This window comes from Parasteatoda tepidariorum, chromosome 8 (genome assembly GCF_043381705.1).
Source record: "Parasteatoda tepidariorum isolate YZ-2023 chromosome 8, CAS_Ptep_4.0, whole genome shotgun sequence".
Lineage (NCBI taxonomy): Eukaryota > Metazoa > Arthropoda > Arachnida > Araneae > Theridiidae > Parasteatoda > Parasteatoda tepidariorum.
The window spans coordinates 61322220-61347347 of record NC_092211.1 but is presented as its reverse complement, the minus strand read 5'-3'; the positions used below and the strand labels follow the sequence as shown (position 1 = coordinate 61347347).

Here is a 25128-nt window from a genome sequence, read left to right as displayed (position 1 = left end):
GTAATATTTCATATGAAATTTCATATGTAAATGACATTTGTGTCAGCAGATATCAACATGTATCAGTTGGTGTAAAACTCACCATCTGATATCTGTTTATTTTTCCATTTTCTTAAATTGAATATCTAAAATAAAGGATATGTAAGCTAAGTGTGTAAGCACAGATCCTTTCGGGTCAAATTACTGTAAAATCTTGAATTACTTTCTTTTTCTTTTCTCTTTTTTTTTCTTTTCTTTTTTTTTTTAGTGAAATTTTGTGCCCAAGAAATTAAAAAAATGCCGATAGAAGTCTTAAGTCTTAGTCTAGTAACTTAGGCTTTTACAAGTTTCTGCATTTAATTAACTCTGGTTGAATTTATAAAAATGAGTTTAAAATTTTAAAAGTTAGTTAAATTATATACTGCAGCTATAAGTATAAAATTTTGATTCTAAAACATAAGCAATTAAATGTTTAAGGTGGTTATGCTGAGCAGAGTCACGCAAATTTTTTCAACTTTGAGCAATTAGAAAAAGTCAAATCGAATTTTTATAAAATATGCTGTAGATAACTTACGTTTATTACTAGGATTACTTAGGTTAAGTAGGTTTTGACTTATGCCTTGTATCTTTTGTTGGAGGGACACCTGAAGATGTTATGAGTTTAAAATGTATCTTAACCAAATGAGCATTTCTCATTTGGACAAGTTAATGTAGCAAATTCTCTCTCTTTCTAATAACAAGAAGGATTTTTTTTTATTGGTATAAATAGGGTAAGGGATATTTTCAGTTGTTACAAATGCTGTTGTTTAAGTAATTTTTTTTAACACTTTACAAGTTCATTTATAAAATATTAGAAAAAATATCTTCATTTAAATTACCTTTGCTAGTTTTTTAAAGTATTTGAAATATTGAATTAAAAAGACGATACAGTTGAACCTTAATCTATAGTTCCCTCATCTTTTTCCCATTTGTTCAGTCTTGCTTTAATGGTTTTGTCACAAATGCTATTCTTATAATGCTAACGATACCAGCTTAGATCATTTTTTAAACTAAAACATTTCCACGGTCATCGTTCAGAAATTTTACCTGCATTTGAAAAAGAAAAAAAATTAAGTTATTTTGCTTCACGAAGTAAACCAGCATGGAGATTTGAGTAAAACATCACTTTTGATGTTTATACATCAGTTGATGAAAATGGTGAAAGTGTGATGTTGATTGAAAATATGGTTGCAGAAACTGAAGAAAATCCATGGAGACAGAATCATAACCAGTGCCATGTTTGTTGAAGGCCTGAAACTTTTGGTATTCACACTAATTTACAGAAATGGAATGGCAATTTGTTATATAGGTTGAAAATTTCTTATTTACGAAGAAAAGAGTGTGTTCACACTGAAATTTCTAAAAATATTCATCTTTCCATCGCATCATAAATATTTTTGCAATTTTCATTCTTAATGTAAATTTATTAATTCTTTATATTTTTAATAAATTTAATACTTTTCATACTTTTACGTGCATTGATTTATTAAATTTCAAGAGAATATTTTATGTTAACCTGCATTCATTGGCAATCAAAGTTCTATCATATTTATAAAGCGAAAGCAAATTTTAAGTAATTTTTTCCTAAAGAAAAGTTATTAAACTTGTTATCTAGTGTTTCTTTATGATAGTCTGGTTTATTAATTATTTATGTGTGTTTTCTTAATAATATTTGATATTACAAAAATGTACATGCTTGTTTATTAAATTAATTCTTATTTAGTTTCTCTTTCCAACTAAGTTAAGATAGTAAAATTCTTAATAATAAAATCTGTAGTTATAATTTATGTTCTTATCAATTGATAATAAACTTGCGTGTGACTGTATTTGTTTAAGTAGCACTTCTTAATTTCTATGCATCTAGGGTCAACTCCTGCCCCTGAGCCATCTACACCAGCTGGACCAAGCCCAGGAACTGTGAGGAATGTTACTGTTACGAAAACAGTCCTGGGTGTTAGTATTAAGTGGCAACCCCCTGCAGATGGAGTTCCAATATCATATTATGTCGTTGAGTACAAAAATGATGCACAGTGGCTAAACTGGGGCAATATAAAAGAAACTCACTATGATGGTGATTTTTTTTCCCTTGCTTTTAAATTCCTCTGAAATATTTTGAGAATATAAATTAGTTTTGAAGTGTTTTTAAATTTGCTTTACTGTGATGTCTGCCAAATTAGACATGCTTTCATAAACTGTATAGTTTGTTTAATTTGTATTAAAAAAAATATTTTTTACTTTTGATTGAAACGAGCCTTTAACTCAGCATTTGTGAATTTATTGGGATTTATTGCATACTTTTTTTTAAAAATATAGTAAATAGTGTTGATAACTATTAGCAAAATAACTACTGATTCGGAAGTTTTAAGCTTGAAATAAAGTGATTAACTCCCTGACCTGATATTAAATTATAAACTTTAATTGATGAAAACCCATTTTAAAAGCATATTATATAATAAGTGTTAAAAAAAATAAGTATCTTATTCATTAAGTGTTAACTAACCATTTGTTTTTCAATATCAAAATGATACGGAAATGAGCACACAATAAAATCAAGACTAATAATAAGACATATAGAGTTTCATTATTACTTTAAATATTTCTTACATCTTGTCGTATTGATTATAAAAGAGTATAATTTTTTTTTTAAATTTATTTATTTGAGAAAGAAAGAGCTGCAAAATTGTTTTTTTTCTCTAAATATTAGGGGATTACCAAGAATTTATTTTTTTAGTCATTTGATAATAACTTAATTATTTTTTTAAAAGAATATTGATTTATTGCAGGTTTTCAGTTTTTTGTCTGGATTAAATTTAATTTACTGTTATTTTAACTGTAAAATAAATAAATTACTTACATCTTTCATTTGAAATAAATCTTTGAACTATATTTGTTTTGAACATGTTTTGACTTAGGAAGAAGAAAAAAAAAACAGCTGTGAAACTTTTAATGCAGTTTATACTGGTTCATACTGGCAATCAATAATTACACTTTAACTGCTGAGGGGTCTAATTAATCCTTTTAATGCAAGTTATAAGTTGTTTCGTATTATATAAGACATTACTTTTCAAAATTATTATGTGTTTATATTTTTTTGAAGCAACATTTTTGATCAAAATGTGTAATTAAATTTTATCCAAATACTCAGGTAGTATATGTATCCTTTAATATAGTCAAAAAGTTGTAGCTTCATATCAAATTTTCTTTGATTAAACAAAATTAAGAGCAATTTAAATAAAGTAATGTAGAATAAATAAATTTTTATATTCAATAAACATGCCATAATCTGCCAAAACTTATTTATGTACTCAACATATTTCTTATTATTGTATTACAGTACAGAACCCGTTATCCAGAAATCAGAAAACCGGAACAAAATTTGATAAATTTTCCCGATATTTTTTTTTTTNAAATATTTCTTACATCTTGTCGTATTGATTATAAAAGAGTATAATTTTTTTTTTAAATTTATTTATTTGAGAAAGAAAGAGCTGCAAAATTGTTTTTTTTCTCTAAATATTAGGGGATTACCAAGAATTTATTTTTTTAGTCATTTGATAATAACTTATTTTTTTAAAAGAACATTGATTTATTGCAGGTTTTCAGTTTTTTGTCTGGATTAAATTTAATTTACTATTATTTTAACTGTAAAATAAATAAATTACTTACATCTTTCATTTGAAATAAATCTTTGAACTATATTTGTTTCAAACATGTTTTGACCTAGGAAAGAAAAAAAACAGCTATGAAACGTTTAATGCAATTTATACTGGTTCATACTGGCAATCAATAATTACACTTTAACTGCTAAGGGGTCTATTTAATCCTTTTAATGCAAGTTATAAGTTGTTTTATATTATATAAGAAATTACTTTTCAAAATTATCATGTGTTTATATTTTTTTGAAGCAAAATTTTTGACCAAAATGTGTAATTAAATTTTATCCGAATACTCAGGTAGTATATGTATCCTTTAAGATAGTCAAAAGTTGTCACTTCATATAAAATTTTCTTTGATTAAACAAAATTAAGAGCAAATTAAATAAAGTAATGTAGAATAAATAAATTTTTATATTCAGTAAACATGCCATAATCTGCCAAAACTTATTTATGTTCTCAACATATTTTTTATTATTGTATAATATAAAATTTTTTTAATTTGCAGTAGATATATTTTCTTATATTTTATTTGTGTAAATATCTATTGAGTATTTAATTGACTAGAACTCCTGTTCTGTAATGAAAAGTAATGAGTGTTTTAAATCTAATATATCCAGTTCACAAAGCTGTAAAGGAATCAAATTTTTAGATGAAATAAAACTTTAGAAATACAAAAAGCTGAATAACTTTGCCCCTAAATTGCTTGGAAATAGTAGATGCTATAAACATGTTTAATCAAGCCGTTTATGGCCTGTTAATTGAGGAATATTAAATTTTCTCTTTTCTTCTTGTATAAAAAATATGCACCTGTCTGAATTCTTATTTGTTAACTAGTTATTTTCTATTTAATTAATCAAATTTCTATTAATATTTTCCATTAATATAAATTTTTTTTGTTCTTTTTAGTGTGCATTTCGTTATGAATAATAATAATAGTTTTAATTTTGAATTCTATTTTTTGTAAATTTCTCCAGAATATCATTTCAAATTCAATTAATGCTTAATTTTGCTTTTTTGCATGCATACTTTTTTATATGTACAATGGGCATAAAAAAAGGAAAGAATCACTCTGAGTAAATTTTGATCAGATGGTCAAATACTAGAACTCAATCTTAATGGTTCAAGAACTTGTCTTTAAATTTGATAATTAATTTGTGTAGATGATATTTTAAGTTACAAAAGCAGACACAAAAACGTACTTTCTCTTAAAAGTCATACTTTTTTCTTTCGATTTCTGGCCCATAAGTTATAAGGAGCAGTGGCAATCTGAGAAAAATTAAGAACTTTTATCAATCTGGAAAATTCCAGGGTATTTTATTATCCTTTTAACTATGAAGTTATTTTGATGATTTGGGTACATGAATAGTCAATTTTTTTATTGCAAAAATCAAATGTTTAGTACAAAACAAAATGTACTTAGTAGTTAAAAATTGATATTTTGAATTACATGCATAGAAATTTTAAGGTTTTTTTAGCCACTGTATATTCGCTTGAGGCGGCTGTCACTCGATGTGGCAGTGGAAAAGTTTGCTTCTAGTAGAGCGTTATTTTTTAAAAAATTTTAAAAAAAATTATTTTTTAAAAAAATAAATCATTTATATAAAGTTCAACGAACTGGATGCCATTTTGCAACAACAAAAAAATCCCGTGCACTTTGAACATAAACCTCTATCCCTTGAAACCTTCAGTAAATCTATTCCATCTATTGTTCTAAATTGTATCAAAATTAACTTTTGCCCAGATAGATTCAGGTTTGACAAAGAGATGAAGCCGAGATAAACTTCTCCCAATATGTATTCGGGTATGACAATATGATGCAATAGTCAAAAAATTTTGAGTTGTTAGGTATATAAATTTTTACATTATTTTAAAGAATGTAATTTTATATACTAAAATACAAAAGTTGAACAAAATCGGTCAAATATTTCATGATAAAGTGAATTTTAAAAAGTCATGCATTTGAAATTTGACTTTTTATGAACTATTTGACCTATTTTGTTTTGATTTTGTATTTGACAATTTTGAACTTGTGACTTTGCATATAATGCATGGTATTTGTGAGAATAATTAGAAGCATTCATCATTTTTTCAAATTATATTCGATATCAAAGGTTTTGTTTTCATTTAATTCGAAAGCAGATATTTATGGGAAATTTTTTCTTTTTATTATTATGTCATACGTACATTTATTATAATGATGCAACATTTAGAGGAAAACACATTTTTATGAAAATATTAATGGACATTATGTATTAAAAATATGCTAGCTGTGAGGCAACTTATATAAATATTAAGCTGTTATGTGAATGTTAATTGTTCAATATTATAATTATAGTATTATCAAATTTTTAATGTCCTTTTAATATATAATTTCGGCAATTTTTATGACTTAATTTATATTATGCTTCTTGAAAATTCACAGTTATCTTCTTTTGTAGGTACCCTGCTTTAAATTGGTAAATAAATTCATCGAATATTGTTAAAAGTGATTTCAATCGTATAAATAAATAGAAATGTAATCAAATTATTTTACTAATTTCTATTACTCCTAAATAGTAATTAACTAAGAAAAGGTAGGAATTTTTTTTAAATAATACTTTCGAGATATACTTTTTACGTTGTGTTTTCCTCTTACGCTTATCTTTTTTATTTTATCCTCTTGGCTACTGCTTTACTTATTTTGGACATAATATGAAAAATATATTTTTTGTCAACTTACAATTATTTGCTGAATTTTGGAAAATAAAATATATTGAAATGTACATTAGAGTTTGAAATATAGAAACCAATGAATTGTACATTAATTTATATATTGTAGACTTCAATGTGGATATTTTTATAGATTTTATTTTGATAGTTAATAGCAAAACGTTTTATTTTGCTATACCTTTTACCCAAGAGTAATATTATTATGCATACTGTATACTTTGTAATTATTTTATTTTTTATTTATGAAATTTTTATTTATGATGTCTGTATTACTTTTTTTAGCCAAATTACTTCAGGGTGGAAAATATGCTTTTAGAGTTTTGGCATATTCAAATGGTAGTGTTCCATCCGCTCCTAGTCCAGAAGTTCTTTTGGAAATACATGGTAGGAACATTTTTAGAAATGTAGTTTAATTTTTATCCTTCAATATTTTTAAAAGTAAGTTCCTTTATTAGAAGTATGAAAATTTCATTGAGTAGGATTTACATTTTCTGAAGATCTCTTGTTCTTTGTGCGAAATATTAATGATTTGTTTATTTAGGTGATTTACAAGACAGAAATCGCAGCAAAGCGATCACGGCTGGTGTTGTGGGTGGTATCCTGTTTTTTATAGCTGCCATTGTCCTATCTGTGTGTGCTGTAAAAATTTGTAATAAAAGAAAAAGAAGAAAAGCTGAAAAAGGTAAATTTATATAACGTTTTTCAAAGGACAACATGTGATGCACAGTCTCTTTTTATTGTTTTAATTTAAACTTCCGCCCTAAGTTTTGTACCCAGGAAAAAAGTTCAATTGATTCTAAAGTTTTTCTTTTCCCTGTGTGAGAAAGGGTACTTCATCCCCCTACACAGGTGGGTAAAGATATTAAAGTGTTCCTTTGATGTTGAAGAAGTGCGAGGCAACTCTTTACATTGTGGCCATATGGTGTTAGTTAACATTGACAAACTTTGCAAAATGAAACAAATCACATGTTGTTTTTTTTAGTTTAGAATGCTATTTATTACAGTATTACTCTTAATATTGGAACTTTCTGTTTTTGGATGATTGTTTTTAGTGACTTCTTTACTATTTTTGAATAAATATTAAATGAATTATGAATTATGATTTTAACTGATAATTTTTTCTTCTATCCTAACATGCAAACTTTTATAAAGTAATGTTTGCTTTTAAAAATATTTATAAAATAAAATAAAACCTTTTTATTCCTCATTATTTTATTTTTATAGAATACCAATATTTATTATTTATTTTTAACGTTTTCAAATAATATTTTTTTTTGTCCTGAAATTCTGTTTTAATATTGTAAGTGTTACCATTTTTGTTGAATTGACAATATCATCATGCACAACTTGGACGATTCTAAATTATAAAAATATGTAGTGTAATTATTATATAAAATTATAAATTTTTTTATATTATTTCTAAGTTTTAAATGATTAATTATTTAAATGATTAAGTATTGTTTTTATATTACATTACAAAATTTTTATGGATCTGAATATTCATCAAGTCTTTTGAATCAGTGTGTAATGACATAAATCGATACTTACGTATAATTTTGTTGACCATTTTTGCCAAATCTGTCAATAAATTTGAAAGTGGTTCAAATTTAAATATTATATCCTTTTTTACATCTTGTTTTTTTTTTGCGATAAGTTATATATATATTTTGTTAATTTTTTATAATCAATTACTACATAAAAATGAATTTGAAAGATACCAAAATTACTCTGATGCAATGTTAACAAAAATGGTCAATAGGATAATATGTGAGCACTCATAAATCATATATATTGACAAAAAATATTAGATGATTATTACTAGTTATAGATGTAAGAAAAGATAATTATAGCAATTGGTAGAAGTAGGAATTTTCTGCAAAAAAAAAAAAATCTTAGCTCTATTTTTTAACTTTTTTTTTTCAAATACAAAATTGTTATACTATTTGATTTTATCAAAAGTCTATTCTAATAATAAGCATGAAAAACATAATTTAGAAATCCTTTTCGAAATCCAAAATTTTCATAAATAAATTCTTAAATTTTGTTGCCCTAAAATATATTGATTCATTATAATGTTACCCCAAAACAAGGAAACAAAAGTATGTTTTGTAATTTTTTGATTAATATTAAAACAATCACTCACATTATTTTATACCCTGTTATTTTAAGCTTAATTAATGTTTCATGTTTACATGTGCAATTTTCTTGAAATGTATAATTGTATGAAACATATCTTTTACAGGGATTTAATTTTATACAAGGTGTATTCAAACAGTTTGGGGAAGAATTGTTACATAGTTAAATAACACAGCTGATTAAGGTATTGTGCTAATACAGATGCAGTGGGAAAAAAATAAGACCTTAGCATCCAAATCATAATAGTTAACTGTGTCTGTGCTTTGACTAATTTGAATCAGTCCTACTGTGAAGAAATGTGTGTGTCTGCGCGAAGAAATTACAAGTTTTGCTTCAAATTATGCTAAACAACTACTGAAACACATGAAATGTCAGCAGGGGGACAATAAAATAGAGAGAACAGGGAAAAATTAAAAACTTTTATCAATCTGGAAAATGCCAGGGTATTTTATTAGCCTTTTAACTGTGAAGTTATTTTGATGATTTGGGAACATGAATAGTCAATTTTTTTTATTGCAAAAATCAAATGTTTAGCACAAAACAAAATATACTTAGTAGTTAAAAATTGATATTTTGAATTACATGCATAGAAATTTTAAGGTTTTTAGCCACTATATATTCGCTTGAGGCGGCTGCCACTTAATGTGGCAGTGGAAAAGTTTGCTCTTAGTGGAGCATTATTTTTGAAAAATTTCAAAAAATAAAATCATTTAATTTTTTTCTAAAAAAATAAATTATCCATATAAAGTTTCAAAGAACTGGACGCCATTTTGCAACAAAAAAAAAATCCCGTGTACTTGGAACATAAACCTCTATCCCTTGAAACCTTCAGTAAAGTGCTGCCATCTATTGTTCTAAATTGTTTCAAAATTAACTTTTGCCCAGATAGATTCAGGTTTGACAAAGAGATGAAGCCGAGATAAACTTCTCCCAATAGTTCGGGTATAACAATGTAATGCACTAAAAAAAAAAATTACCCCAAGTTATACTCTGGCATTACATTTTGGAACACTAGTGCTGTGTCCGAGATTATTTCTGGCATGACTGTTAAAAGGTTAAACACCCAACATATTTTAGGTACCTAAAAGTTCAATATTGTTTCCCAAAAATTTGGTATTGTAATAATATATTTAGAGAAAATTGTTTAATTAGACTCTAATAGGAAGTATGAGTGTTTTGAAATAAATTCTATGCATAAGAATAAGGTATAATTATGTAGTAAATATTCAAATTTATGCACCAATTACAAAAATGTGGGGAAATTGATGAAATCAGTCTAGAAAGACACCCTGGCAATGAAAGTGCATGGCGTGGAAGCAGTAATACAGGACTGATTGTGCTGGATTTCCGGATCTTTTGCTAACCGTGATCCAGAAGTTTCCGGAGATCGAAGGTTCAGATGTTTTAAAAAATCATTGATCACAAAAGTTTCCGCAAATCAAATTTTCAAAGGTGGAGCTTAAAAACACAGTTTATTTTATTTGTAAGGGAGAGCCAGATGCTTTATAAAGCTTATATTAAAGATTAATATTCATTTTTTATCAGTAAATAGTTATTATAATCATAAACTCAAGAAAAAAAGACATATTCGTAAATTTCAATTACTTCTCCAGGTTGACATAGGTACTTGTAAATGGTATAGGTATGTGTAAAATTTTAAATATATTTTAAGTAAACTAAAAAATATTGAGAAAAAAGAAAAAACCTTGTTTAAATTTTTTTTTTAATTTTTCGATTTAAACTTTTTTTTACTCAAGAAATTTTTTGGAATTTTGACTTGGGCTCACAATACCCCTGGTAATAGACAAGTTTTTGTTTTTTAGTAGTTCAAACTGTTTAGAGATAGAAAGAAAGATGTCAAAGATATGTTTCAAACGATACAAAAAGAAGTTGCACAACTGATGTCCCAAATCTATTGCAGCTTATGGTGATTACTTTGAGTTTCAGTTAAAGTATTTTGTTTGTTTCTCATTTTTTTTACTTCATGACACTATTCACTGAATTTTTTGAATTCACCTTGTATTAAAAAATAAGAAGCATTTTAGCGAGTGAATTGTCCAGTGTATCTGCTTTACAGCAAGTAACCAAATAATCCTTTGTCAAGCTCTTCTTTAGTGAATGTCATTGATTTTAAGTGGGTTTATTATTTGACTTAGTTTCTTTTACAAAGTGTACTAACGTTTATATTTTTCCTCTCCTGATCTCCAAACAGCATACATGATGGTGGCATGTCCAACAATGGCAGATGCGAGAAATGGAGGACACTCCCATGGTGGTAGTCCAGTGCCGCTAAAAAAGTGAGAGTTGAGTTTTTATACAATTGTTAAATCTTAAAACTATTCATGTATTTTTTTTTAAAAAGAACATTTAATATTCTGGCTGCCTACTTAAAAAGGTAAACTTAATAGTTGTCCTATATGTAATGGCCATAAATGCTTGCAAAATGGTGAATGTTTGTTAGTGAACAATTTTAATTACATTTATAAATCACACCTCTTAAGAACCCATAAAAACATATGCAATTAATTGTTTTATGTAAAGTCATCCTAGTTAGTCAGCTAGTAAACTGAAATTTTGAACTGGTTTAATGATATGTGAGATTATCTGCAACATAAGTTAACAACAACATAACTGGCAGTTTGGACTAACTAAAATGCCAATAAGGTTGGTTGTAGTTGGCTTGCCAATACTTTAACAACATAGAATTAAATACTTAGCTATCTTACGGAACATTCTGATTGTGATACTAATTGCTAAAATTTAACTTAAGCGCTGCTAGATGTGTCTATTCATATACTATTAAAGATATTTAAATACAGATATGCACATCTAAATACAGGTTACGAGTTTAAATATTGTTCCATATTAGTCTTATTCATAATTAACTAGATTATGAATAAGACTGATATGGAACAATCTGATTATACAGCTTATACAACATGTTAAAACTTATTTTTAGTGCGGATATTTTGTACACCTAGATATGGAGTAAAAATATCTAGATGATTATTCATAACTAACTATAAAATTAGAGCTAAACTCAGTGGGGTGTCAGCTTATGAAGAGCTCAGGCCTACTGTGCCCATCCCAGTTTTCTTGACTTTGTGCTCCAGTGCAGGAGCAGTCGTTCCAGTTGGGTGGTCCGCCGGATGCTAAACCATCTGTGTTTAGTCCTCAAGGTACTTGGTACTCATTTTATCTACCAAGGGATGAAAAGCTGAGTCAACCGTGTCTGCCTTGAGTTAACCCGGTCTGAGAATAGAACCTCAGACCTGTGGCATGAGAGTGTAAAGTGCTACCAATCAACCACCTGGCATCTTAATAATTAACAATGCAATTTTAATTTCGATTACATATTAATTATGACACAGTTCATACAGCATGCTAAAATTTGATTCTTATGTAAAATTATTGCAGCACACCTTTTTGGGATATAAAGAGCTGTAGATATTAATTACAGATTTCAAGAATTAATTAGACTATAAATAAATTTGACGTGAGAACATTCTAATTACAATGCAGTTCATACAGCATGCTAAAACTTATTCTTAGTACTGATTTGATAGTACATTTTAATATAGGTTACAAAATGGAAATTCAAAATGGCCATTTCATGTAGAACAACACATTTTCTTACTAGCAAAACTTTTAAATCATAAATCGCAATCTCTTTCATAGATTATTCTCTAAATCTTATTTATTTACTATTAAAACATTTTGTTATTTATTGAATATTTAAGTCCATAGAAGTGTTTGTTATAAATTATGTTTATTTAATTTTGTTTTTAAGTTTTCCTTATTTCTATATGGAACAAGGGTTTAACTTAATTGCTTTGTTGATTGGTACTGCCTAATTTTTTTCACAAAAAAGTTTTTTGTCTGAGCACCTAATTTTTTATTACATATTTTTTTATTTTATTGTCTGGAATTTTAACTTAAATTTTTTCCTTCCATCCAACTGGATCCCATGTCATCAAAGGAGAAAAAAAGGTGATCCGATTTTTTCATTTTTTAATTTGTAAATCTTGGTGTAGTCTTCTTTAATTGTCCTGCCCCTTCTTGTGCATATGAAATTGTCATTTTTCACATTTTGATGCACAATTCGTCTTAAGTTTTTGTTTTTTTCTTGTGTAGCATGTTTAGTTTTTAAATTTATTTTGCAATCAAAAAAACCATTTAAATATAAGTTTTCACATAGTAAGTTCTGATGGCTTAGATCAGTGTTTTAAATGTTTTATAAACATGGCTACTACTTGTTTTTTTATATATATATATTATTTGTTGCTAGACATAATTTTTTATGGATTTCCATGTGTTTTTTATTAATTGGTTACATACAGTGTTGGCCTAATTATTAGAAAAATTTACTATATGTTTATATAAAAATAATTTAGGGACTTACAGAACACTATATTCTACTGATCAAATTAATAAAAATCAAAATAGTTTAGATGAGAAAAAAACAAATTTATTAATTAATTTGTTTTTCACTGTTTGTGGTGGTGTATTTCTAATTTATCTGTAATATTCTTTGTGACTAATATCGGAATTGGTTTTACTTATACTGAATTAATGAATGTTGTACAGTATTTTGATTTATGATACATTTTTGCTTTTTTTAAGTTGTTTAATTGTTTTAATAGTTTGGCCAATACTGTATTTAATCTTATATTTTAAGTATCATTGATTCAAATTTGTTATAATATAATTAGTTGCTTAGTAGGATATTACCAAATGTTGAACCATAGTTTTCAGACACACACAGTTAAGGTAACGTTAAAGCTGACATTTTCTGTTTGACTGTTAATACACAATCTCAGTCTTATAATTTTTGAATAAGAATAAAAGAAATGAATGCAGAATTTCATCCACACTTTTTTTTAATTGTGCGCGATATGTAGGATGCATATTTTGTTGTTTAAAATTCAATTTTATATTTTGTATTGCCTATTAACATACAAAATTTTGAATAAATATAAATTTTTTAACTAAGAGATTTGTAAGTTTTGAAATAGTTTTCCAATTATTACACATTTTGCATTATTATAGGTTGCATACAGTTTACTGATATTTTTTAAATTTAAACAAATTGTTTATTTTGACTTAAACGTTACTTTATCACGATTTCCAGTTTTGATAAAGAGATTTAAAATAGGAAATATAATGATGTTGTCCAAATGTATTATTTACGCAGAAAAAATTTTCTGTGTAAACCTTCTCAATTGAGCAGAATGATCTCAATTTTTTTGTTGAGTTGACACAACTTTTTTACAATAATGAATTTGATCTTGAAATCTGTGTATGTATTGAATAAGTCAATGCTGTTGTACTGATAATTAGATTGTGGAGAAAAAAAATTATCTTAGTGAAATTAATGAAATTTTTTAACAGCATTATGCAAAAACCAGAGATATTCCTTATTTTATAACAGTTTCATGCTTCCTTCTTTTCTATTTAATAAGCGTCTATAAAAAAGGTACCATATCACTTATTTTCAGGGGTTGTTTTCAGGCAAAAAGACTAACAAAATATAATAATCTCAAGAGTCTTAATAATAACAAGAAAACACTTTCTTGAGTATTTGTGATTATGTAAATTAGAGCTTGCTGTCTTAAAATTATTTGATAGCAATTTCATAATTAAGTTGCAAAGCTTAAAGAAAAATAAAACAATCATTACACTGCATTTACCTATTAACTATATGCACACAAATTTTTGTCAAGTCAAAGTTTTTCCAGAACTTAATTCTTGTGTATTGAATTGTATTTAAAAAATGAAAATGGCAAAATAATGATGTATCTTAAAATTGATTTACTAAACCTGAAATTACCCATTAAATTTATTTTTTTCCACATTATTTCAATCCAAGTAGTGTCAATTAGACATTAAATTGATTGGTTCCCCATTACTCCGACAAGTTTCCACTAGACATGAAATTAGCTATTAAATATATTGGCTCGAAGTTGCTAAATTTATTGGTTTAATATTATTTTGATACGAGTTTCCACTAAACAGGAAATAACACATTAAATTTTTTGGTTCCATATTGCTTTGGCACTAGCATCCGCTAGACATGAAATAACCCATTGAATTGATTGGTTGGATATTTTACTTGAATAAATTTATTAGAATCCAATTTTTTTATACCTGATTTTTCTATTATTGCAAGTATAGTTTGTTGGGTTTTATATTATAATTTAAAAACTTGTTATCTATATCTTCAGAAGGACATAGTTAATTTTTTTTTATAATTAAAAACTCAGAGCATACAAAATAATAATCTTTACCTCATTAGATTAAGTATTTATATTTACCATACCATTTTTAGGTCATATATGGTTATGAAGAAATGGTACTCAAACGCATGGTGTACCTAGTGTCATGTTTAATCACTATGCATGCATTAAAAAACATAACACCTTAAATAACTTTCAACTGAATGGCCAGATTTTATCATGATTTGAGGGGACAAACCGAAGTTAACTAAATTTGGTCTAACACAAAAATTTACCTATCTTGAATAAACAGACTTTTGCTTAATGAGTTCAAATTAAAAAATCTTAAAAAATAGGGTGCTCATAATCTGGAAAATGTAATTTGGATCAGTCTGTGCTGATAGTTTCCTACAAATAGTGTTACAATTGTTTCTTCAATCATTTCTGTACAACAAATTACTGAAATTGCTAATTTTTTGTCGATAATTTTATAAAATTAGTTTTATCGTCTGATTGAAAAAAATTTTAATATTGTGAACAACATGGCCTGAAAGTTTTTAAGACTACATTGTTTTTTTATGCTGAAATACAAAATAAAATTATTATATATTCTTTGAGAGATTCTAAATTCTGATCAATAAAAAATAATGTCTTTTAAATTTCTTTCAATTGAAAATATAAACTGTAGAAAACACATTTTCTAGATTATGAAACTTTTCCACATTTTGTGTATATTAATTATAAAATCCAATTTAAATTTTTAATTAATTACAATACTTTTTGTTAGTGTTTAATTAGTTTACTGTTTTAATTAACATTTAAAATGAGAAAATTTATACAGTTTAAAATTGAATGAAATTTCTTTTAACTTAAATTTTAAACTGCTGAAAACACATTTTCCAGATTATTCAACCTTTCATATATCGAGTTATACAATTCTGAATCCAGTTTCTATAATTATAAATTTTTTTCAAAAAGAATATGTCATTTCTTCAAGTCCAATAAAATAATTTATTTAAAAGTTAGCACTAATTATCCAGCACATGTTTAAAGAGCATTTCAAACCATAAAAACTTACATCTTAATAAGTAAAACTGAACTATTTTAACAAAGATATTTATACAAGCTATGTGTAAAGTATCCCAATTCCATTATAATATAATTTTCTTAATTTTCTAAACTTGTGTAATGAGTCAACATGTTGGATTTTTTGTTTGGTTTAAAAAATACTTAAGTTTTAAAAATTTGTCAAAAAGAAATAGTTTATTCAATTTACATTAAAATATTGCAATAATGTTGAAAATCAAATTTTATTATTTTTTTAGTGCATCCCACATTAGTAAGTAATTAAATTTTAAAAATTTGAGTTATTAAGTCTATTTAATATTGAATTTTATGTCACTGTTCCTGAATGTTTTTACTGTATAGCTTACTTAGAAAACATTATACTAATCATGATTTGAAGAAATAAAATAAATTTATATTGAATATAAAACATATGTATACTTTGTATGGAGATATGTATTCCCAAAACTACATTTAAATTATATTTTTATTAAACTTCAATTAACATAATTATATTTTAATTAAACTTTTCATATTATCCACTAGTCATTAAAGTTAGGGATTTACCTCTTTTAAATTTTTATTCAAAGGATAAAAAACGTTATGACGAATAAAATTATTCTATAGTTTTGGGAATCCCATATCCCAGTTCAAATTAAAATAATGAATAAAATTTTCCGTGAAAAGAACAATAAAGATTTTCTAATTTGAATTCGAAGTTTGACGAATGTTTTTAAAACTATATCTTGTACATAGCATCTTTTAAGAAATCCCATAGATTTCTGTAATTTGTTTAAGAAATGCTGGATAAAAAATTTATTAAATCTCATAGATTTAATGTCTAATAATAATATTACTTCCTTTTGAAATATAACTATCGAAGTATAAAGTTTATAGTAAATTTTAAATTATAAATTTAATAATATCTTAAAGAGTTATTTTTTGTGAATGAATAAAAAAAATTTAAAAGTCTTTCTAAAACAATTAAAATATATTTACTGACAAAAATCTAATAAATTATTACTTTTCTAACAAAAGTGATAAATTTTAAATATCAAATAGAAAAACTCAACATTTAAGATTTGTTTTTTTTTCTTCCTTATAATTAAAATGACATTTCAACTGTATAAAATAACTTTCCATATTGTTTTAAATCTGCAATCTTGTAGTATAAAGTTATTTATCGACACCTTTGGTAGATAAGTTTTTAAGTATATTTCTTTCATGTGTATCAGCCTTCAAAAAAAACTCTCCTGCTTAATACTCAATGTTACAAATTATAAAAAAAAAGTTATTGGTCTGAAGGATCAGTAAGCATCATTATGTACTGGCCCACAAACAATATCGCTTTTCCAATCCAAATTAAGTTTATTTGAACAGTGTACTTATAATTATATTTGTGCTACATGATGACAATACATTTTTTAGTTAATTTTGAATAGAACTTGATCAATTATAGCTAATTTGGTCTTATACAAAAATATAAATGTAAAAAATTGAAGCCATTATCCAAATAAAATTCAGAATAATAAACATCAATAATAACCAATATTGCATACTGTTCAATATATTTTACTATTTTCCAAACTAAACTCTAGCCATTGTAGTTTGTCTGCCACCAATTTTGAAAAGAAGGTGCTCCCAGTTCTTTAAATAGCATTTTGTATCTTAAAATTAAATAATTCCGTTATATATAATATTAAGGCTCAAAACTAAAAAAAATTAACTAAGACATGTCCCAGAAATGTGACGTCAAATTAACCCATTGTACCATGATTTTAATTATACCATTTCCACCAGAGGAGCTTGTTGTTGTGGCAGGTTAGGGTCCCACAGACCAGTGGTTATTATTTTATAGTGTTCCAAAGGAGAATTTGCTGGTCTCTGACCCATTGACCATTTAGAATGCTGATAAAGAAATTTTAAGAAACTGCAGTCACTAATATATATTAATACTTTACATATTTATGTTATTCTATTTTCTTGTTGTTATTCTTCTGTGTGCTTAATTTACTTTCTTTTCTTTTTTTTCTGTGCAAAATAGCAATTGAGGAAGCTTGCACTATAGGTAAGATAACATACCGATACCTACATTAGTGGATAAAGCATTTTATATTATCTGCAATGCTTGTAGATTAGAAAATATCTGTTTAGCAGAGCCATACAAAATAATTAACTAGTTCTTATTGCATATGTGTCAGTTTTTCGAAATAAATACTTACAAAAAGGTTTTGAAATAAAACAATGCCTTGATTTAATTTGTTTGATTTCAAAATTACAAATTTTTTAAAAGAAATATAAAGCCCAATTTTAATTACATAAAACAAAAAATCTCAGCATTCACGACAATATTCTATATCACAAAACAGTTATAATTATTTAAAATACAAAAGTTGAGAGTACTACACATCAACAAAAAAAAATTACTTTTATAATATATAAAAGTTCAATGTCTCAACACCCAGTATTATATCACAAAATTAATATCATGAACATAATTATAAGAGTTTTAGAAGCTTTGCAAATCAAATAACAAAGTGAAATATGCTTCTTAAATTCACAATATACATAATTTTTGATAGTAGATATCATTACTTACTGCTTGACTATTGCTAAGGAACAACTGATTTATGGAAAGTAGCATTCTTGAGAGCGACCAATAACCGTAAAATCAAGTGTAAAGGGCGTGATAGAGCATAGATAGACCGTTATCTGTATAAACTGCAGTGCACACAATTTCTTCCTTCATTCGAAAATTCATAATGTTATTTGACCAAAATAGCACCATAGGTTGCTGAATTTATTTCAGTAAAATTCAGTATGCTGTTGCAATAAAGTGCAAAATATTATCAAGATATCATTTGAGTTCTTACAATCGTAGACGACAAGGAGCAGGTCAAGATGTCACTGTTACCACAGTAATGGGAGTGTCATCTCACGATTAAAAAAAACAACCTTGCAGGTGGAAATGATATGTGATAGCATGCCGTGGTCGTTGTAGGAGCACCACACCTCAAGAGTAACCTAGGCAGATAGTTGCAGACCTTGCAGCCACTACCGGTATACATGTTTCTCTTAGAACCATCTCACAGTGACAAAATCAAGTTTGTTTACATGTACGGAAACCTGCTGGATGGATCCCTCCCTAACTGAGACGCCATTGTTGAGCAAGATAATGTTGGTGAAAGGAACGTATTGTTTAGGGTCACCAGCAGTAGTCCAGAGTGATGTTCTTCGGCGATTCCTAATTCACTATGAGAAGTGATACTGGCTACCAGATAGTGTGGAGAGAAAGGTGAACATGTTATGCACAACAATAAGTTCATGAAGATAATCAGTTCTGCCCAGGCCCGTCGGTAACGGCAGGCATCAAAGGCAATGGCTAAACATCGCTCCACATGTTTGAGTGAGGTAATGTTACATCCCAGTGTAATTGCAGAGAGATTATTCTGGGTCATGTTTATCTTTTTAGAGTTATGTTAAGTCCAGACTTTTCTGTTTATGAACGACAATGTGCGGCCACACAAGTGCGCTGAGGTAGAGGATGCACTAGAAAGTAAAGATATTGACGGTATGCAATAACCTGTGTGCTCCTAAGTCTGAAATCTTGTAGAGTATGTATAGGATGTCTTTGGCAGACATGTTTCACAAAGAACATGCTCTGCAAGAACCGTGCAAGAGTTGAAAACCGCATTGCAAGAGGATTAGGAAAATACCCCACAAGGATTCTTTGATAGTTAGACAGTGTGAATTACAGCTTCAAACTGTGCATTAGTGTCCGAGGTAATCTCACATCTTACTGAGGTAATCATTTCTGTTTTATTTTGGCAAGAAGACCCATTCTTCCTGGCTGTTAGGAAATCGTCCAATGAGCATCTTTTTTATTTTTAATTGCATTATTGATATGACGATATATGAACTATTTTGCATAATAATAAATGCACATGGTCTCTACTAAATATATGCTTAGTTTCAGTTTATCAATCAACGTCTATTATTAATTATTCTGAAAAATGTAGCTGTTCCTTAGCAATTGTCAAGTAGTGTAATTACAAAATTTAAAATTCATAATTTTAGAAGTCATTAAAATACATGCTTAATTTTTAATTAAAAACCATAATGTTTTCTTTAATAAGTATAATGGAAATTACAAATCAAGGAAGCTTTTAGTTAATAATGCTAATTAAATACTAAAGTATATGGTGTTTATTTGGAATTATTGACTAAATGCTTTGTACTTTTCAATTAAACTTCCTAAAACTTCTTTTGCCCAATTAAACTATTTTTTATGATAATAAGTTTAAAAAATTGTGATGATAATATTTAATTTCATCCATACTTATAATGTATGGACAAAATTTTGTCAAACATTTACTAAACCAAAACAGTTATTCAAAATGGTAATATATTGATCTATTTGTTTGACATTCTTTTATCCACAACCTATTTTTTCTACGTTTAGAAAAATTATTAAATCTTATTTTTATTTATTTATTTATTTTTCGTTGAAAAAAAACTAATATGATTACTTTTTTATCTTTTAATTCCTATGTAAAATCAAGATAACAAACAATTACTTTCTTCTACAACAAACTGATTTTTCTTCTTTTTACAACAGAAAAAAAAAGTTCTGTAGCATAATTTAGAGTAAGAATCTAAATAATTAAAATATTTAAACATCTAAAATGTAATTTTGTTCAAACTTTCTGTCACTGTTAAACGAGAGAAGTTTCATATTTTTGTAGGGGCAATACCTAAACTTTAAAATTTTGCTGTGCATATATTTTTTATTTATTTATTCATTAATTTGCTTTGATATAATAAATTGCTCTAAAATTCGCAATATTTTTTCAAATTTAATTTGCGTGTTGTATTTGCATTATCTATTTATATTTGTAATAATTTAGCACTTTCTTAGTTTAACATGAAATAAAATTATATTTATTTCACAGATGGACTAATTCAATGCAATTACTGTTATTTTTCAGATACAAGAAAAGCAGAATATCAAGTATAACAATACAGAATTTTAGAGTTATCTGCAGACAATAAATCATTTTAGGCATAGCCTGGAACCAATCTCTTCCTGAGAGGGTGTCTACACTCCACCAGGAAGAACTAAGCTCCAAAATCAGTGCTGGAAGATTGTCTCAGCGGTGTTGGAGAAAACAAAATGGCATTTATTACATTTTCAGCTTCTTCGAACGTAATAGAGCCATTTGGCAATGGCTTAGCTACCATCTTGGGAACATATTTTAGAGATGAGAAGCTGAAGATAAATTATGCCCACCTCCCACAACATTTTAATTCCGTCCAGTCTCTCCATAAAATAGGAAACTAAAGCCTATATAAAGAGAATAGGACTGACCATGCACCCTCTTGACCCACCTCATACACTTAGCCATTGTGAAATATTCTTCATGAATAATTACTTTTATGCACTAATATGGCCTTCAGCTGTCACAAGTCAATGCAGCAGACTAACTAAATTTGCCACATTCGGAATTACAATGTATTTATTTTTGAAAGGAAAAAAAATGTAAAATATTCTTCATGAATAATTACTTTAGATGCCACTTGAAATTAAATGCCATTGTGAAACATTCTTCATGAATAATTACTTTTGTGCACTAATATGGCCTTCAGCTGTCACAAGTAAATGCAGCAGACTAACTAAATTTGCCAGAATCTGAATTTCAATACACTTATTTTTAAAAAGAAAACTACTATTTGCATTCGATGTGCATAGTACTGTTGATCAAAAAATTATAACCAAGCTCAAAACTTTTTGTCACATGGAATGGTCCAAAATTAAAAAGCATGCTGCAAGTGTCCTGTTTCTTTTTCCTACATAAAGTACAAATGTGCTATCTAGAACAATGTTCTAATGCGGCAAAAAAATTTTAATATATGGTTCGATTTCAACCTATGGAAGATTTGTTTTGAATTTCTCATTCTTACCTTTATAAAGTCGATTCCATTGCAAAATGCAACTTACTTTTCTGCAACTAGCATTAAGATTAAGCAAGAGTTATTCTAGTTTAATGAGATAAACTTGTGTATATTCTGTTTGTATTTATTTTGAGTATTCCTGACTAATAGATCGAATAGTGCACTAAATTCCAATTTTATCTTAAGATATCTGCATTTATTACAAAGACGGACTTTTTTTGCTACTTCAATGGCAATAGCATTCCAAGAAAGAAGATAATCCAACATAATTCTTATCTACGTTTCTTTTACTACTTCAATGGCAAAAGCATTCCAAGAAAAAATTCCAACATATTTCTTATCTACATTTCTTTTACTACTTCAATGGCAATAGCATTCCAAGAAAACAAATATTCCAACATATTATCAAAACATGCATCAACTCAGAACTCAGGGAAAGAAGCACTTGGAACTATTTAAATTTGCAATGAAATGTGCGCTCCACATTTTCATGTCTATTTACGCTAATGACCAAAATTGCTGCTTGATATTTCTGAGAATAAATTAGCTCTTTTGTGATTAGCCGTGATTAAACCTTGTGCTGATTCTTTCCTTTCTCATTTAATTATTTATATTTTTCGAAAAGTAAAGGAAAACGAACTTAGTTACTAGAAATAACTTAATCACTATAATTTATGTAGTGGAAATGGTCTCAATTTGTTGAGTTATCGAATAAATTTGTCATTGCAAAGTTTGAAATAATTTGCAACTGTGATAATATTGCAAAAAGAAATAAAAACATACATTATTACTTTTCAAATGGAGTAAATGTTTTTTGGTAACAAAGAAAAGTGTTTTGTAATGCACACAGCTGTATGTTTGCACTTAGTCCAAAATTGTTCTTGTAATGAAGAATCTATAATTACGGAACTTGTGTCTGGTTATTTTCTTTTTCTTCACTTGAAATGATTCTTCAGCACACTTTTAAGTGTGATTAAAATGCTATGTCTTGGTGCTTGCAGAACAACTAAACTTTGCTTTACCTCCATATCATTCTGTAAGAACACATTTGAATTTTATGAGTCATCATTTGTTAGTCGTTTTGGAACATCTGTGTGAAAAAATGCAATGGAGTCTGCTATTTGCCTTTGGGAATTGTAAATTTTAATCATTCCGAACAATACGAGCGTCCAGCGGACATCCTGAGCATTTTAACCCGGTGTGTATATTATATTTGTTGCTGAAAGCGATTGATTGTTCAAAACTTTCAGGACCACACATTGAAAAAAGTTTTTTTTCTCAGTGTCTCACTGCCTTACACGTGCCAAAAGCACCTTGTGCTTCGATTTCTCCGCAGTTTTCGGTGCTGGTGATGTACTATACAAATATATACCCGACGGAACTCTCGGAATGCAACGAGCGTCCCGGGGTCTTGCTCTCGGACAAGACAGAGCAATAACGGATGCATTGCTCAATGAAAAAACAAAACAAAACAGAAACACAAATAATAAAAAAAAAGTTTAAAAAAATATATTGTTGAATGCAACCAAAGTTAGCTTGTTTGTATATTCTTGGAGAGGAACTCTGGTTAGATTGTTCATTAACACAATGTAAAGTTAGATCAATACTGTTTGAAGTGTTTTAGGTAATGAAATCAGCGCTTGTATAAAATTTTAAAAAATGATTACATTTGTTTTCTCTCTTTATCACACAATTAAATGAAACTGGTTTAGATTTAATGTGTGTTTTATGTTAACAATATTTCACTTGGACTTATACAGGGAGGCTAACTGTTACAGATTTTCCATACTTTTTTGGGGATTACGAAAGGCTATAAAAATCTCTGACAGAATCCAGTTTCCTGATTTGTTAAATGACTTATTATTTTCAAGATATATTTTTCTTTTAAAAGTTGTGAATGACTTTGTTTTTATTTATTTATTTTTTTATTTGATGGTAAACACTATATTTTAAAGCATAAAAGTTACTATTTATTTATCCATCTATCATTGTAACTTAAAATAACAATAAAATAATTAATTTTATGATTATTAAAAGTACTTTAGAAAATTATCTTTGTTAGTATGGTAAAGCATTGCTATGTGAAGTGCTACTGGAAGCACAATTATTTCTTTTACTATGGAAAAACACTGCTACTAGTTGGCTTCCCTGAACTGTTCAAAGTATTGAAAAGTTATTTTTATCATGCTATCAGCCTATTCTTTTCTATTACCTTTTTCATAACTAAACTTACAAACAAACATTGGTTGAAAAGTATTTAAATACTGATATTTCTTGTTCAATGTATGAAAACATTTTAGAAAAATGTCAAAATCTTAAAAATAAATATGCTTGCTCAAATATATTTTAATTACAAAAGAAGTGAGTTATACAATCAATACTAATAAGCAGAGCCCAGATTTTGATAACCTAATAAATTCTCATAGACCGTAAAAATAACAAAAAATTCTCTTAAAATATCATTAAAATAAAAAAAATCTCTTTGTAATTAAAAAGTGTTTTAGATTTTCAATGTAACAAACATCAATGTAGTTTTTGTGCAGTGTGGATTCACCGGGCAGAAGATGACAAGTGTGTCATTATAAAAACAAAGGCAATTTAGAATTCGGTTTTCTGAAGGATTATATTTTAAGCTGTATTGTATTAAATAGTATAATTAAAATGTGTGAAAGTTGTAATAATGAGTTAGTACTTCTTAAAATTTCTCAACATTAAAACATTTCTTGAAAAAGGTTTAATCTTACTGAATTATGTTTAATACATTTTAAGTTTATTCAATGCAAATTACAGTTTCCTTTCATTTTACTATTAATTCTTGATAACTACTAAAATAGGTAACAAACAATTAAAGAAAACAAGACGTACTCACCATCTCTCCTCCTTTCTAGCACACAACTAATTGCATCTCCTTCAGACCTCCCTGGGTTGTTGTGCCCAAGGAAACAACCAACCCCAAGTTCGCCAAATCCCTAAGCTCTGGCACTCAGATATGCCTTACCTTGGCACCACTTCACTAGAATGCAGAAAATTCCCTAATGGAGCAAAAAGGTTCAAAAATGCAAACATCATTAAAATCTGGGCCTTCTTAATAAGCTGATGCACAAAATAGTTCAACGTAAAATATAATACCTAAGTTTATTGCATAATATTTCTCTTTTGTAATCATAGCTGTAATGTTATTTTTTTGGTTGTGAAGGCTGTTAGCATTTTATATTGAGTTAAAAATAGAATGACTTATAAGGTATCTAATTTCAAACAAATTAATCCACCCTTACATTTTTTTATCATTAATACTTATCTATTGCTCAATTAGCATAGTTAATTAGTGAAATATAGCTCATATTTTATCATTAAATCAAAATTTTGACTATTTATAC

At 27.2% G+C, this 25128-nt stretch overlaps 1 protein-coding gene and 1 long non-coding RNA gene across 3 annotated transcripts in view; one reads left to right on the top strand and one right to left on the bottom strand.

The window, feature by feature from the left end:
• Positions 1–24197, top strand: part of LOC107449428 (protein turtle) — a gene marked incomplete in the record, with an annotated part of 296335 nt that extends 272138 nt beyond the window's left edge. Inside the window, 5 exon segments of the mRNA XM_071184085.1 lie at positions 1883–2089; positions 6666–6767; positions 6925–7065; positions 10732–10816; positions 20788–24197. Coding sequence (XP_071040186.1) covers positions 1883–2089; positions 6666–6767; positions 6925–7065; positions 10732–10816; positions 20788–20851 — 599 coding nt within the window.
• On the bottom strand, positions 1–24898 carry LOC139426202 (uncharacterized). 2 transcript variants are annotated; one of them, XR_011637406.1, is made up of 3 exons: positions 24621–24898; positions 10699–10808; positions 1–125 (listed from the first exon to the last, which is right to left on the bottom strand). It is a non-coding gene; the product is annotated as an uncharacterized lncRNA (long non-coding RNA). The 2 variants fall into 2 exon arrangements; XR_011637405.1 differs by lacking the exon at positions 1–125 and having other exon boundaries at positions 10644–10808.
• Positions 24899–25128: the final 230 nt, after the last annotated feature.